This window comes from Ceratotherium simum, chromosome X, assembly GCF_057802395.1.
Source record: "Ceratotherium simum simum isolate JZ-2026a chromosome X, ASM5780239v1, whole genome shotgun sequence".
Classification (NCBI taxonomy): domain Eukaryota; kingdom Metazoa; phylum Chordata; class Mammalia; order Perissodactyla; family Rhinocerotidae; genus Ceratotherium; species Ceratotherium simum.
In genome coordinates this window covers 121,210,144-121,226,621 of record NC_141940.1, presented here as the reverse complement: position 1 = coordinate 121,226,621, position 16,478 = coordinate 121,210,144, and the positions used below count along the sequence as shown (strand labels likewise).

Sequence of the window (16,478 nt, the reverse complement as noted above, 5' to 3'; positions counted from 1 at the left end):
ACCTGGCACTGGAATTTTGCGTGATTGGAGTAGAATTTTATCATTTAGAATTCTTTAAAATGCTTACAGTTCACTTTCTACATTCTTTATAGGAAAAAATTATAATTATAAAAGTATGTGTCTTTTTTTCTACCTCATAGTGATATTTAGGCTGAATTTACATATTCACAGTACTGAACTCTAGTTACTAAGTTATTTTTAAAAATAATTCTGTTCAAGTAATACTTAGTGAACGTCTATGTTGTGTTGATCATGGTACTAAGTGTTGGAAATTCAAAATGACTAACACACTTTCCTTGACCTCCAGTTTACTTTCCAAGGAGGAGAGGCAGATAAATAAACACACACACATATTAAAATTTTGTATAAACAAACTTTCAATACATATTAATTTTATTAAGTCATCCAAATGCTGTCTAGTGACATCCATATATAATTAATTGATTAAGAGATTTAGATATTTCCTTAATAATTTTTCTATGAAGTCTCACTTTTATTAGAAAGAAATAGATGAGAATTTTAACAGTAGTTATGTCTACACGATAGCCTCAGAATTTTCTTTGCTTGTCTGTTTCTTTTTTGTCTTTATTACAACGAGCATATTATTTTTATAGTAAAGAAGCAATTAATAAACTTTTCTAATGCCCATCAAATACATGCTAACATTACAGCAAACAAATTCAGATTATGGAAATGGCAGTTTGATGTGCCAAAAGTCTAAATTTCAGAAAAATTTTAAAAAACTGTACATCATTTTTAAGTCAACATGTTAACTGGAACTGAGTCACCAAAAGAATCATCATGAAGAAATTTTAAGTGGATGTCTTTCCACAAAAATGCAGGTAGCAATATAGAAACCTGTTGTCAAAAACTACGTATTTTCGATTCACTTAAGGAATGGTTTTCAAATCTTTTTTTAAAAGAAGTTGGACTATTATTTTTTAAAGGAAGCCTTGTGAGTAACCTCAATGTATAAAAAAGATAAAAGTGGCCCTGCTCAAGGGGCCAGCCTGGTGGAATAGCGGTTAAGTTTGTGCGTTCTACTTCGGCAGCCCGGGGTTCCCTGGTTCTGATCCTGGGCGTGGACCTACTCACTGCTCATCAAGCCATGCTGAGGCAGTGTCCCACATAGAAGAACCAGAAGTACCTACAACTAGGATGCACAACTATATACTAGAGCTTTGGGGGGGGGAAGAAAAAGAAAAAGACAAAGATTGGCCACAGATGTTAGCACAGGGCCCATCTTCTTCTTCTTCAAAAAAAATGGCTCTGCTCTGTTTGAAGGGGGTCCTGGGGACAGACCCAGCCTGACAGATCTTGCCTTCACCTAAATCATTTGGCCTCCAGGGTGCCTTCTGAGGACTCTCAGGTGCTGGGCAGTCTGAATACCATCAAGTTGATTACCCCCCACCCCCCCAGGAATCTGTTAAGCAAACACCCATACCTGTAAACTTTCTTCACAAAGGAAATTTTGGCCCAGACCCTGATCAATGAACACAGAATTGAAATTGGGTGCTTAAATGAATGAGGATTGAATAAATAAAAGTCTTTAGTACTTGCTCACTGTCAGTCAAGTCTGCTTACCATGTTTTTCTAGATGTTGACAGCAGCTGTCCACCAGTCTGGGGACTTGTCTGTAAATAGGATTCAGACTGAGTTTCTTATCTCTGGCTTTTTCTTTTTTATTTTGAGCCTCAGCAGGCAAGGAGAGTTGTAAAGCTTCCAGCAGTCGAGACTGATTGTCATCAAGATCTGTGATAGAATCCACTGACATTGCACCCTGCAAATTACACACAGCCATCAGCCAAGTGTGCAAGGGAGAAAATAAAAACAGCTTCCCCCACATGCTAGCCAATAAATACTTTTGCCCATGAATATTTATGACACTTGAAATAATACTGCTTGATTTAATTGTGCTGTTTATATATTAAAAGAAAAAAAACCACTTTTTGTAAAAGTAAGGAAACCTCCACAACATAGGGTAAGGTAATGGCAATTACAATTTCAACAAGAGACAACATTTTCCAAATGGAAGACAAGAGATGGCAAATGTATCATTAAAATATTTTGACCCAACCACTTCATTTCTTGAAACAAGAAAAAATCACATACTCAATGAATGAGGTAAAGTCAGAGAAGTCTTGTGAATAAAAAAAACCTCAACTATGACTCTAAGAAGTAGATGTTTAAAGTAGGAGGATTCCATAAAACAGTCTTAATTTGCTTTCCTCCAGAAGTGGCACAAAGCACTTTACTAGGGAAGTGGTCCCAGGAGACACTTGTAGAGTGGGGAAATGAGAAAGGGAAGTGAAGGCAGCCAATTAAGGGAGCATCACCAACCCCATGAGCACCAGGCACAGCTGGAGCCCAATTGCCCTGGGACCTCTGGGAGCCAATGTAGATCATGCACCCCAGAGGTATCGCTGCTAAGGAGCGAGGCAGCTGGGGTATTTATACCACAAGTCTCAAGAGTCATTGATTAAGGGCAGCTTCTGGTAGGGGCAGGGAGGTGACATTAATGTCTTGGTACTTGCAGCCTGTCATCTGCATGGGTGGGTGCCTCTGGCCATTAGAGAAAACAAAGAGACGAAGTGCTGGCAGGTGGAAGGAGGGCTGGCATGCTAGGAATGGTAAAGGCTGAGGGGAAGGGAGCAGGGCATCAACCACGTCTGTATAGCTACCTATCCTTTGATGAAGCGTAGAGGAAGAAGTTGGCTGCTGGTGTGCTAGCAAGGCCTGGACAGAGGAGAGGGCATTTGGGAGGCCCATTGCCAGGGCTCTAGACTTCCAGAAAGCTCAAATGTGGAGTTTTGGTTTTATTGCCATATAGGTTTATACACACAGTCTGAGAGACAATGACGGGATTGGAAGAACAATTCCATCACGCAAATTCAAATATTCCATAATGTTGTCACTTCTTCATTTTTAAACATAGCTGAAGCCTTGAAAAACAGCAGTGGCTCAGGTACCCTTCTATCTTGGAGAGGTCCTGAATGCTGGAGGCTGATTGAGAAATGTGGATTTTAAGTGGGAAGTATCTGCGGTTTTAACTAGGGCAGTAGTCAACGGCTGGAGGTGGCAAAGATTTAGGGCCTCCAGGTGAGAGGAAAAGGAGAGAAGATTTCCCAGTGACCTAGGAAATTTTAGACATGCTTACCAACTGACTCAGCCAATTGCCAATCTATTTCCGTGAAAACTCAGCTTTCCTGGATTGAAATGTGAAATTTGAAACATCAAATAATAGGTAGCATATTGTTACAGTATTGATTTGAAAGGGGTTATATACAGGTTTCTATGGTTATGTTTGAGAAAAAAATTCTATTGATAAGAAAAAATCTCATTGTTTATAAGATTGGCAGCAAATTCACTAGGCCAGGCATGGTTTTCAGACTGAAGACGAGAGATGAACAAGAGTACCTGGCCTTGCCTCAAGCCTCACAGTCTCATGGGAAAGTCTAGTAATATAACAGAAGATTACACTAGAGCAGGATCAATGGTGATGTTGTAGAATGTTCAAGATATCACGGGGCACATGGGTATCCAAGGAGGGGCATGCAACAGCTTTGAGAGAAGTCAGGGGAAGGCTTCCAGGGTGTGCCAGGTGCCACATGGCCAGTGCAAATTCCCCGTGAATGAAGCTGTTGACAGATACCTGGACACAAAATACATTTCCAGTTTTCACAGAGCAAAGACTCACAGAATAACCTTATAACTCTTCAGTTGCCCTAGCATTGGTTTCAGAGAAAATACTGGCCAACTCACCCTCCTCCTGGCCCGAGGAGCTGGTTCCGGGGTATTTGGCGATGTTGACTCATTTGGTGTTTCCGAGGTGGAGCTGAGAGATGAGTTACTGCTTGAGAGTTCTTTATTTTGTCTTTTATTTCCAAATGGGAGGAGGGAAGCCACAAAATCGGATGCGTCCTTCTGCTCATCCCTCTGTGAGTCTTGCTTGAGTTTATAGGCCCGGTCATTTGCAATGACTTGGGATAAGGGCATTCCAAATGCCTGCGGGATGAATTCTGGAATCGAAAAACAAACATTCACTGAAGAACTGGACCAGTGAAGACTCTCACTCATGTTTCAGATCTAAGGGCAGACATATTCAAATGACTGTCTGCTGAAGAATTGATTGATCAATCAAAATACAGAGATGAATTTGTGTGTTTATCAGAGTGGTCCAAGTTTCTATTTCAATAAAGAAAGCTAATATGTATAAAGAACACAGGTTTTAGAAACCTAGGCCTTTAGTTTTTCTCCATATATCTCAAGTATGTTTTAAAGGAAATAACTTTATAGAGAAATAGGACATTTTTGATAAAACATAGGTAATACTTTATCCTCATGGGTACACAGTTTTACAAACTGTTAGTTTTTGATTATATGTCTCAAGAGCCCCTGAAGCTTACAAGGTATGAGAAGACTCTGAATTATCCATTCATTTGACACGCACTTATTGAACACTAACTACCTGCCGTGTCAAGCTACGCAATTGGAAGTACAAAGCTTAAAAAAGGCCTAGTCCTTGCTCTTGAAGGGTTCAGAGTGTTGGGTGGGGTGGGGGAGTGGAGAGTCAGATATGTAAATAATTATAATAATGTCTATCACGTACTATAATAGAGAGATGCATGAAGTGAAGATTGAAACTTAGGTGAGTGGATATACTTTGAGGTTCGCAGTAAAAGAGCCAGCATATGAAATGATAACCTGAGAGGCAGAGGACAGCTTGGGAAGAAGTTTGCTCTTTTTCCTTTGTGTTTCTTGTCCTCACATGCTGCCTCCAGTTGCTAGGTTGGGGCTGTCACTCTCATGTTCTATACTCAAGCCATTCTGCTGGCCACGTGCGGAAGTGGAGTCTCACCAGTAAATATCCAGTGAAGGGCCCAGGATACAATTTGTTAAATCCTCTAGTAAGGACAAGTTTGGGGAAGGAGCATAATGCAGAAATATACGGCATTTTTTTTTTTTGTGAGGAAGATCAGCCCTGAGCTAACATCCATGCTAAGACTCCTCTTTTTTGCTGAGGAAGACCAGCTCTGAGTTAACATCTATTGCCAATCCTCCTCCTTTTTTTCCCCCAAAGCCCCAGTAGATAGTTGCATGTCGTAGTTGCACATCCTTCTAGTTGCTGTATGTGGGACACGGCCTCAGCATGGCCGGAGAAGCGGTGCGTCGGTGCGCGCCCGGGATCCGAACTCAGGCCGCCAGTAGTGGAGTGTGCGCACTTAGCTGCTAAGCCATGGGGCCGGCCCAAATTTACGGCTTTATTTGGAGATGTACATACAGTTGCTTTCTGAATCTCTGTAGTAAATCTATTTGTATACACATACAATGTAAGCATGCTGATCTTTAGGGCCAGGAATTTTATTGGCAAATATTTTAGATTCATGTTGAAAAGCATTAATAATTAAATTAAATGCATTATTTCTTTTAGACTCAAAATTAGGTCTCCTAGAAGCAGAAAACTGGAGTCCAGCCTCTTACTTGTTTTTATAACCCCTGTCAATAAAATCAGAATTATCAAAGGAAAAAAATTCTAAGGTTGTTTGTTCTTTGAAAGAAAAAGCTAACATTAAATCAGGTGGAAAGAGGCTTTAAAAGGTTTTCCTACCTGATCCATGGCAACATTTTTAACATCACTAGGCTAATGGCCAAGTCTACATTAAAAGCGGAAATGGCGGTTGAAAAGTCTGCACCTCTGGTTCTACCAAAACACGCAATTCGTTTTGAAGTGAAAAATAAAATCTTCAGAATTTTGGGATTTTCAGAGGATGCTTATCATTCTCTATCAACAAACTAGGTGGCATAGGATATTGCAAAAACATAATTTAGGCATTTGTTTTGAGTGATCAATGTGGACAGTGTAGAAAGGTCCAGTACTCACTACTGACAAAAGGCCATTTCCACTACTAGCAGAATTAGAAACCAAAGGGGACACCACAAGACCATCTGCCGTGTACCTCAGGATTTCTTGTGTGAATAAGCTCTGTCTTGCCTACAGGAAAAATCAAATAGTCTTGCTTCAAAAATGTTGAGGAAAGTCTAGAAACATGTGGATGGCAAGGCTGAGAGCTACACAGAATATACCAAAACTCGGGGTATAATAGCAAAAAAGACATTGATAAATGTATCAAGGGACACGTGTCTGCTCATGTAGGCATACGCATAGCAGGGATTTAATATGAGATGGGGACTACAGATTCCTCTCCTTGCTGGCTTTCCATATAAGGAAAACCAACCAGACTCATTTAGATTTCTAACATCCTGGAAAAAAAGGAAGAAAAATGGCGTCCTTTGGAATCTATCATTTTTAATATCTAGAAGTCTATCACTCTACTTGTAAATTGGAATAATTGACTACAAATTAAACAGGTGGAATACATAAAATCATTCTCCTGAAATTTTTATTTCTCTTTTATTCCCATTCAATAGATGTAGCCCCCTATAATAGATTTTTATTTCTCTCTAATAGGCTTTCTTTCCTGGCTGAGTTTATTTATTCTTTCAGTAGTAGAGTTTTGATGTAGTCTCTTTAGTTTCTTGTTGCTTTCTCTTGAGGACTCTCACAAGCTTCAGAAAGGAGACCCCTCTATGCTCTGAACTTTTATTGCAGTGTCTAGTCTCTGTAAAATTCTAGGCAGGATTCCTCGAATATTATTCCTTCCCAACATATGGTTATTGTGAAATTGAGGACTCATCACAAGTCTATTGAGCAAAACACTCTTTTATGTGTAAATAAAGTGTCGGGCTCATATGCTTATCTGTGGGTTCAAAGCTCTTTTTCTAGGGAAAAAGGAACCTAGAGACTCTTTGTGTTGATAGTGGCTAATAAAGTTGATAATAGGCTTTTAAAACCATAAGGACATTACCCAACACTCACTTGTTCTGGGGCCAGGAACAGTGTGTATCTATCACATTTTAATCTAGAGTATGTGCTCACTAGGAAGATTAGTTTCCCTGCTGTCCTCATTTGTAACGACTGCCTACTCTCCCCACCTATGAACTGTGGGGTCGGGAGGTGGGACGCCATCCTCTTTGCCCCCTACTGCAACTTCCAGGTCTTCACCCTCACATAGTGTGGCAGAAACCTGCTACAACAAGGTGCCCATTGTCTCCTGCTCGTTGTTGTCTTCTATTGTTGTTGACTTTGACTCATAGTCAGACGCCCAGTCTACCACCATCCTGGGTGACTTGGATATCTACCTAAATGACCCATCCGATTCTCTGTCCTCACATCTTCTCCTCTCCTCTTCTCTTACTTTTTCCTGCATGCCACCTTTCTCACCCACTCCCTCGGTCCCATTTTGGACTTTGTCCTCACCAGAAGTGATTCCACCTCTGGAATCAGGCTTCCTCCCTCCACTCTCATCTTACCCCTACCCCAAGTTCATGTTTTACACTGTAGTGTGGCAATCTGTTTAAAGACACCATTAAGTTTCCCCCTCCTTAATACACCTTGATGGTGTCTCAATGCTCTTAGCATGAGAACCAAAAGTTGTGCTGTGGCCCACACAGTCCTGTGTGAGCTAGCTCCTCTCTACTCTTCCCTGGAATCACACTCCCCCTGCTTCTCTCTTCTCCAGTAATAGCACTCAATGACAGCATCCAATATATTTTCTTTGAAAATTTCTATGCAGTGATAACAGATACTTGATTTTTCTACTGCTATTTAATAAAAAGATCCAAAAATAAAGTTGTATCAACTATTCCTATATAGTGCTACTTCACAACTCACATACAGTAGCACACTTAGAAAGTGAGGAACAATAAAACATGGCATAATATGATTTCAGTATAAAGAAAGGTGCCAGACCTGAACTATCTCCAGATTTTCTGTCGATAAATACATGGTATAGTCTGAAAATATCCTGGGGGGAAAGGACCTATCTCTCAGAGTTATGCCACAGTAAAAGCTATTCCCCTTGTACTCTGATTAAGAACCACATTAACTGGAACAAAGTAGTTATTTTTAAACCTTTTCTCTCAAAAGAGACTTCTTTTTGACACAAGAAAGAAATTTTCTGAAGTTCTGAAAGTTTAAAAAATACTATTTGGTTGCCAAGTAATTTAACTAAGAGAAATTAAGGACTTGGAACTATTCTGTATGAAGATATGTTTTCTGAACTAGCATCAATCTTGAATTAGTTTCCATATGGAAATCAAAAGTCATATGGGCACTGCTTAAGTGTCAGGAGGGACACAGGAGTGTCACATAATCTGCTGTATATTATGTCAAGGCAATTAAATACAATACAGGACATGATTCATTCTGATTGAATCAATTAATATAGTGGCATATCAAACATTTAATGAATCATTCTTTATTGGGAGAGCAATATGATTCTAAAAAGCTGCTTCTGTTTATTTTTAGATGACCTAACCCAAGAGGTCATTTAGAGTTTCCTGTTTTCTTTCTTTTACTCTTGGATTCAAATGATTATCATTTTTCACATGTGCAGCTATTATGAGCCCAAATGCTAATATTCCACTGGAAGGAAATAATGTGAACTAGTTACAACTGTGTGAGACCTGCACGCTTCCCCTCACACCCTGGTTCCCAGAACATCCATGCAATGGATGTGCTGCCATGGACAGGACTTTATGTTCAGAAAAGATGCCATATAATTAAGCTTCACTTAAGCCTAGGACATCTTCTTTTTAAACATCAAAGCTACTTTAAAAAAAAAAACAAACTTTTTGTCGTGAAGCCTGATATTTCTGTCCTTAGTTGGATGGGCAATGTGAATTTTCTTTGGAACCACCAGGACCTGCCTTCCTTTCCCAGCCAGATGCCCGTGCAGCCTTATAGAACACCGTCAAGTTTTCACTGAGCCTATGTAATATAGAAATATGATTTGGTCTGAAAAATGTATAATGGCCCAGTGCATATTGGTCGATTCCTTCCTCTGGCCCTTCCTTCCCTGCTCATTCACATTCTTGCTTTCTGCTGTTTTGTAATATAAACAAGCACACATACATCTCCTTCCATTGAGGGAACTCAAATATCTCCTGTAAAAGTGCTCTTTCTTCTTATTCTAGGCCGAATGGACACTTCTGAAGAATCATCTAAAGTCTATATGATGAGTATTCAAATCCCAGTATCAATATAATCATCCTAGAATAAACCAACTTTAAAAGATAACTTATTACTAATACCAGTCTGAGTGATCCCTTTAATGCGCTCTATAAACACCGAGAATTACTTTAATCTAGTGAGGTAAAGGTGCTCTATGGCAGGAATAGAATGAGCAAAAATTCTAGTTTAAAAGAGCTACCCCGGCTAATAATACTCATTAAAAAAAAGGGCAAGATCATATGAACCATTTAAATAAAATACAATTTATCAGACAAGGAATAGGTTGCTGGAGAAGAGTTAACACCCTTTGTTTGCCTTCACTATTCCAGCAGCAGATTCTGCTGTGATAGGACATGACCTGGTGAATATACTGGTTAATACAGACTGGAGCTCTCATCTTCAAGGTTGTACAATAGTAGCTTATAAAATTTACTCATGCCCAGCACTGCTGCAGAGCAATGGAATCAGATTTCTGGGGTGGGGGCCTGGGCATTGGTTTTTAAAGGTTCCACAAACGATTTTACTGTACAGTTAGGAGTAGGGATCATTGACATTTTCACCTCCTTTTCTCCAGTTTGAGGTAAACATTTGAAATGTTTGGAGATATTTTGGTTGGGGGCGGTGCTATTGGCATCTAGTGGTAGAGGCCAGGGATGTTGTTAAACATTTCACACAATGTACAGGACAGCCTCCACAACAGAGAATAATCCAGGCTAAAATGCCATAGTTCCAAGGTTGAGAAATCATGCTCTAAGGGAGTAAAACATTGGTTTTCCATTCTTTAGAATTCTTTATTTCCTTTTAGTCCAAAGAACCAAATGTCATGACCCTTTAGGCACAATTGAAGATACAGGTGTAGAGTCTGGGATCTGTGGTGTGGACTAGGTCTTGTCCAATACTGATCACAATGCATTTACTTTTATACCTTCAGTTTCATTGCCTTCCATTACTTTTCAAGCAGAAATTCAATCATTATACAAAAGAACTCCCAGGTGAGACATATAGCTCTCCTCACTCAACACTCATTCACTATGTCACATAAAATGAAAATACACTCATATGACCACGCCATTCAACAGTAATTTCATATGGGACCATAGAAACAAGACACAAAAAGTTGCACTGTGCTAATGGGGCCCAGGTGCCCATTATGCGGACTCAATGAATATTAGTTAAAAATGATCACAAATACCTCTGAAAGAGTGGCTAAAGTGTCAGTTCCCTAAATAGACATAGAAGGGGACACAAAACAGTATGAAGAGTGTCAACAATTCCTAAAACATATAGGGCAAAAATAAGCATGCTCTGATCTAACATAAAAATGCTGAGAATGGCCCATTTTCAGTAATCCATGAGGATGAGACTGTTTCTTTCCAGTAGTCATGGTCAGGCGAATCCAAACTCTTTCTCATTCAACTAGCTCTGCCTAACTAGCTGGATTTGCCACACAGCTGGTTAGTATTAGCGATACTGCCCATGGCTACTCAACACAAGTTCTCCTTATGCATTGCTGATTGGCCAGCATCATAATTGGAACCATAAACTTGGCCAAAGTCACACTTTTCTCAAACCAATTGAATTCATCAATTCAGTACAGGGCCACACAAACCCAAAAGAGTAGACCAAAACAGTCCTTAATGACATTCCATCATAGAAATGTAGTTTACGTAATAGAGTCGAACCGTGTCAATCTATGCAATTCAAAAACCCCAACAAATTCAACCATTATGCTCCATGGAAGATGCATTCGCTCTAGTTCATTCGGTTTTTTACCTCTGTCTTTGTTTTTCTCCTTCCCTAGTGAATCCAGTTTCTTTCTCAAAGATTTCTTTCTCTTTTGTCCATCTGTAAATATTAAAAGAATGAACAGTTGTAAAAACAAGCACACAAGTGATATTTTACATTATCAATAACTACATTTGAGCAAAATCATGACTTCTCACTTACTTCACTCATAATTTGGCATTTTACACAGAGTAATGGCTCTGAAAACACATGAAAATCCCTGTCTTGGATTGCACACACAACCAGAATCTTGGTGTACACTGTTAAATTTTGTTTCAGTCATGGAAAGTACAGAAAACTTACCTCTTTTGGAAGTAGTTTAGTTTTGACACATATATATGTTTGCTTTTACTATTATGTGAGTCTCTTCCTATTCTACATGTTTATGCAAACCAATGTCCATCTTGAATCAAATCTCCATGAGAAGAGAGTTAACAATACATATGGCTGTGATGTTCATGAGCTAGTAGAGTGTAACTGGACAAGGAAATGAATTTGGGGGTCCACAGAACTCAGATCTAATTATTGCTGCACCATTTACTAACTGTGTGACTTTGGACAAGTCTCAGTGTCCTCATCTATAAAATGGGAATTTCATGGGGTTGTTGTGAGAATTAAATAAAATGATGTATATAAAGTGCTTAATGGGGAGTCTGACACATGTCCATAAATTCAGACCTATTTTCTTTTGGGGAGTTGCATAGTATTCCATAGTATAGCTATACCATAATTTAATTAACCATGTCCTTATTGATGGACACTTGGGTTGTTTCTAATTTTTCACTGTAATAAGTAAGGCATATATCCTTTTAGCATCTTGTACTTGCAACAAATGTACCTAATACGTCTGGTTAACTCAACAAATAATAAAGATACCATTCATATCAATAGGCAGCTGCAATTGAATTGCTGGGATGTCTTCATAAAATATTGGCAGTCGTTGCAAGAATGCGTTTCAGGATTATGCAGCTGTCAACTTAACATGCGGGAGGTGCAAATCAGGAATCCACACTGTGATCAAATAGGGGAACTGCAGCCCATGACACAAGGAAACTTATGTTTAAAAGGGGGATTAAGAATTGTTTTTTTTATAGGATACACTAAAAAGTGTAGTAAAGAAAGAGACTCAGACCAATAAAATTTAAAAGCAAGACTGATATCAGGAAAAAACAGAGTAAGCATTCTTAAACAGAAATGAGCATTCCTGGGATCCTCAAGGGGTTGCAGATGTTCCCAACTCCTCCTCTCTGAATTTTTGGAGGCAAAAGAAATCACAATATAACGAACAGGCGCATTCAATCCCTGCTCCCTTTCAAAAAGCAAAGAAATATTTCAAAAATTATTCTCCTCTTATAAAATGGAAATAGTTCATAAGAGTCTTCACTCTTGGGGCCGGCTCGGTGGCACAAGCGGTTAAGTGCGCGCACTCCGCTGTGGCGGCCCGGGGTTCGCCAGTTCGGACCCCGGGTGCGCACGACGCACCGCTTGTCAAGCCATGCAGTGGCGGCATCCCATATAAAGTGGAGGAAGATGGGCATGGATGTTAGCCCAGGGCCAGTCTTCCTCAGCAAAAAAAAAAAGAGGAGGATTGGCAGATGTTAGCTCAGGGCCGATCTTTCTCACAAAACAAAAAAAAAGAGTCTTCACTTGCAGTCATGAGATTTGTATAAGGGAAAATTATGTGAATCAGTTGTAATGTGGCAAAGAGCCATCAATCTATTTCATCGTGTGTATGCTCTTATCTTCAGTGTCTAAAAGACAATCTAACTATAGGGCCTACCGTGACTTATTATATACATACAGACAATAAACATACTAACTGTACAAGATTCTAATCTGTTCTCCAAATAGGGCTGACAGGTCTTTTACTTTGTAACACTTTTGTTCATCATTAGTTCATATCACCAAATATATTTGACTGTAACAAGAGTATATTTCTTTAAAAAATCCTATAATTCCTGCATTTTAAATAGTTAACCTAGAAGAATAACTAAACCATATATTAAAGCATAAGAGATTTATTTTTCATAACTAATGGGCAGATCCTAAAATTCAAACAAGTTGTCAAAGAACCCGAATGCATATTGGATAGCGGATATTTTCTTAAGATAGAATGATTATTTTAAACTTCTTTTTAATTAGGGGATGTATCAAATATGCATATGTGTATAAATATAAATGTATAGCTTAAATAATAATGAGGAGGCCAACTCCTACATAACCAGCAGCCAAGTTCAGATGCAGACTATTGCTAGTACCCAAGGAGCCCGTGTATGCCTCGCTCCCCCTCACCCAAGGTAATCACTGGTCTGACTTGTACAATAATCAATTATCTGCTTTTCTTCATAGTTTTACCGTCTATGTATGCATTTATAAAGAATATAGGTTTGTTTTTCCTGCTTTTGAATTCACATAAATGGAGTCACACTGTAGGTATTCTTTCTTGCCTCATTTACTTCATTCATTAACACCTCCTAAAATTCATCCTGTTGAGGCAGGTAGTTGTAGGTCACTCATTTTGATTTCTCTACAGTGTTTCCTTGAATGAATATACCACAGTTAATTTATCCATTGAACTGTTAATGGAAATTTGAATTGCTTCTAGTCTGGGACTATCAGGAACAATGTTTTTGAAAAATTTTGCTCGTGTCTTCTTACGTACATGTACCGGGGTGTCTCTAAGACAGTGGTTCTGAAAGTGTGGTTGTAGGAGCAGTAGCATCATTATTGCCTGGGAACTTGTTAGACACGCAAATTCTATGGTCCCCTCGCAGATGTACTGAATCAGGAACTGTGGGGCGGGGCCCAGCAGTGTGTGTTTTAACAAGCCCTCCCGGGGATTCTGGCTCACACTAGAGTCTGAGCCCACTGTTCTAGGCTTTAGTAGGTAATATTGAACTGTTTTCCAAGTAGTCTTGCTAATTTATGTTCCCACCGGTATGAGAGTTTACAGAGTCCCAGAAGAATAATATGTACTTCAAACTCCAAAACTCCAAACAATATCTTGAAGCAACCGTATAGGAAAAAATGTGATCTTTGTAAATACTGGCCTACAAAAACATGCTTAGCTATTTACAACAAATATTATCTTTTTCACTTAATTAGACAGAGGTGAATGTTATTAATAGGCACCTGGACGAAAAGATGGATGATATGCAATAATGTGACATGATGCGTTGCTTTAGCATGCCATTTTCTCATTTAAAATCCTCAGGAAAATGACCAGAACTGCACAGTGAAACTGCTCACTCTTTCTCCTCTCTCTTGCACTCAATCGGTGGTTTGCGGATTGAGTCTTCAGTTTTTGAAGAGTGTCTTTTGTTCCCACAGAGCACAGAAAGTCTGCTCAAGAGACTGCTATATTATGCACTTACAACCACACGGAACCAGTTCTTTGGATGGCAATAAGTGTGATAAAGACCATTCCATCTTTTAAAAAAATTTAAGCTTCCTAACTAACAATACTGCACAGAAATGTTTTTATAGTGCAAATGGTGATAAGCACATGCTTACTAACTTCTCCCAGAGTGTGCACTGTCTTACAGACAACAGTGACCTGTAGAGAGAATTTGGGTCCCATATCCTGATCAAAGGCATCTTGGAACAAACACTTGGGGAGAGGACTCCATGTGTCCTCCTTTTACCTCATTAATATGCCAGTAGGAGACCATGACCCACATGGGAGACCCCACAGACATACATGACACAATAGCACATGGCAAGCCTTCACAGCCTAGTGATCCAAAAACAAGGGAATCATGAGTATGGAGTGTGAGGCCAATACCAAACAAGGTCTTCAGGAGGGTTGAGAACAAGAAAACATGAGATTGCTCCTCTAGGACATGCTTTTCACGGATTCATTGCTGTCAGGTGATGTTCCATTTTAAGGCCTGTTTCTCTAGCTAGACTAGAAGCTTTCTGAGGGCAGAAGCATGTCTCCTAGGCTTTCGTCTCCCTCCAAGTGAATAGCAGAGGGTGGGGCATGCCATGAAGACTTGTCAGCACTGTCCGTGGCCAGAAGTCAGATGGAGGTTTTGGGTTGGTTCTGACAGAACCCAGAACCAATGAAGTACACAACTCCTAATTTGAAGGTGATCAGATTCAGAGAATGCAGGTTATAAAACAGTATTTTCCGTATTAAATTGATTCTAGAGATAATAATATAAATATCATCCAAGGAAAGACTCATTTTTGGTGATAGATGAAAGAGTAAGGGCTACTTTTTGGGAATGGATATTGCCTGAAAGGGGGCATGAAGTAGCTCCTGGGGTGCTGGAATGTTGCTCTGGTTGGTGGTTATGTGATACATACATATTAAAAATCCATTGAGTTATACTTGTGCACATTCATATTTATGAACATTACTATTTATATGTCATTCCTCAATGAAAATAACAAAAGACTTCGTCATTTTTACAGAATGACACCAACATACAAATTACATTAGCTGAATGGGGCTGAAAACTCAGCCAGAAAGTCCTGCATAAGAAAGTTCCTGCATGTTTAACTTTTCCAAATATCTGAATACCTATGATCTCACCCGACCACTACGACTCCCCTGTGACACAGGCAGACAGCAGGAATAAATAGCTAGTGTTTATTGAGCATGTACTATAAGCTAAGAGCTTAGTATCCATGACCTTGTTACATCCTCACAGCGGCTCCCTGAAGCCCACACTATTATTTTTTCCTATTCTACAGATGTGGAAACTGAGGTTAGGAGACGTTAAGTAACTTGTTCAAGGGCAGAAGTTGGGAATCCGTAAATTCAGAACTTGCACCCAGGACTATCCAATGTCAAAGCCAGCGCTCTTAACCTCTACCTGTGCTGCAGTGAGGAAAATGTAGCACCTATTTGAGAGATGTGACATTAAAGGCCATGTATATGGACTAACACGCCCAAGGTAATACAGCGTTAGAGAGGAAAGAGAAAGAGAAACTAACAATTTTTAAGCTCTAAGTATTCATCAGGATTGTCATGAGTCATTTTTGTATATATGATATTATCTAATACACATCAACATACAATCCACTGAGGTAGCTTTTTGATTTACTCATCCACAGTTGAGGGAACTGAAAACCAGAGAACTAAAGCAAACTGTCCAAAAAATCACAGGACTGGTAGGTGGTGGAGCTGGGATTCAAACCCAAATTTCAGCTCTTTCCAAAAACACGGCTCTGTCTTGAGAGGGGTGGCTAGGAGCAGAACCCAGATCTCTGTGACGAGAAGCTGAAAATCCTTTCTTTAAGGTAGCTTTGCCTCTGCATCACGAGAGATGGGTCTGGAGGTGTTCATTTGTGAGGGTCGTTTAGACTCTGTCCTCCCAGAAGCCTGGGACAAGAAGACACTAAGGCTCATGCCTTAGAAAGGCAGTCACAGAGAATGAGTGTAGACAGCTTAAATTCATAGGTACACCTGGATATGGGACAGGGCATCAACATTTAACCCTTTTAAATCCATTCCCTTGCAGAGATCCGTAAAGATTACATTACTGGAAAGGAAAAGAAATCGCCTGTGCTGAGATATGAAACGAAGACAAATAGAAGTTACCAAATGTAACCCTGGCAACAAAACCCCCTGGTGATACTGCTACAGACACAGGCAAAGAACTCAACCAGT

The 16,478-nt window shown here is 39.5% G+C and overlaps 1 protein-coding gene across 2 annotated transcripts in view; it reads right to left on the bottom strand.

The window, feature by feature from the left end:
- LOC101407706 (rho GTPase-activating protein 6) overlaps positions 1 to 16,478 on the bottom strand; it is a 251,028-nt gene that overhangs the window by 53,415 nt on the left and 181,135 nt on the right. For both annotated transcript variants that reach the window (XM_087426519.1, XM_014791102.2), the window contains 3 exons: positions 10,847 to 10,918; positions 3,763 to 4,019; positions 1,585 to 1,780 (listed from right to left, as the gene is read on the bottom strand). In XM_087426519.1, coding sequence (XP_087282645.1) covers positions 1,585 to 1,780; positions 3,763 to 4,019; positions 10,847 to 10,918 — 525 coding nt within the window. The remainder of the gene's footprint in view (positions 1 to 1,584; positions 1,781 to 3,762; positions 4,020 to 10,846; positions 10,919 to 16,478) is intronic.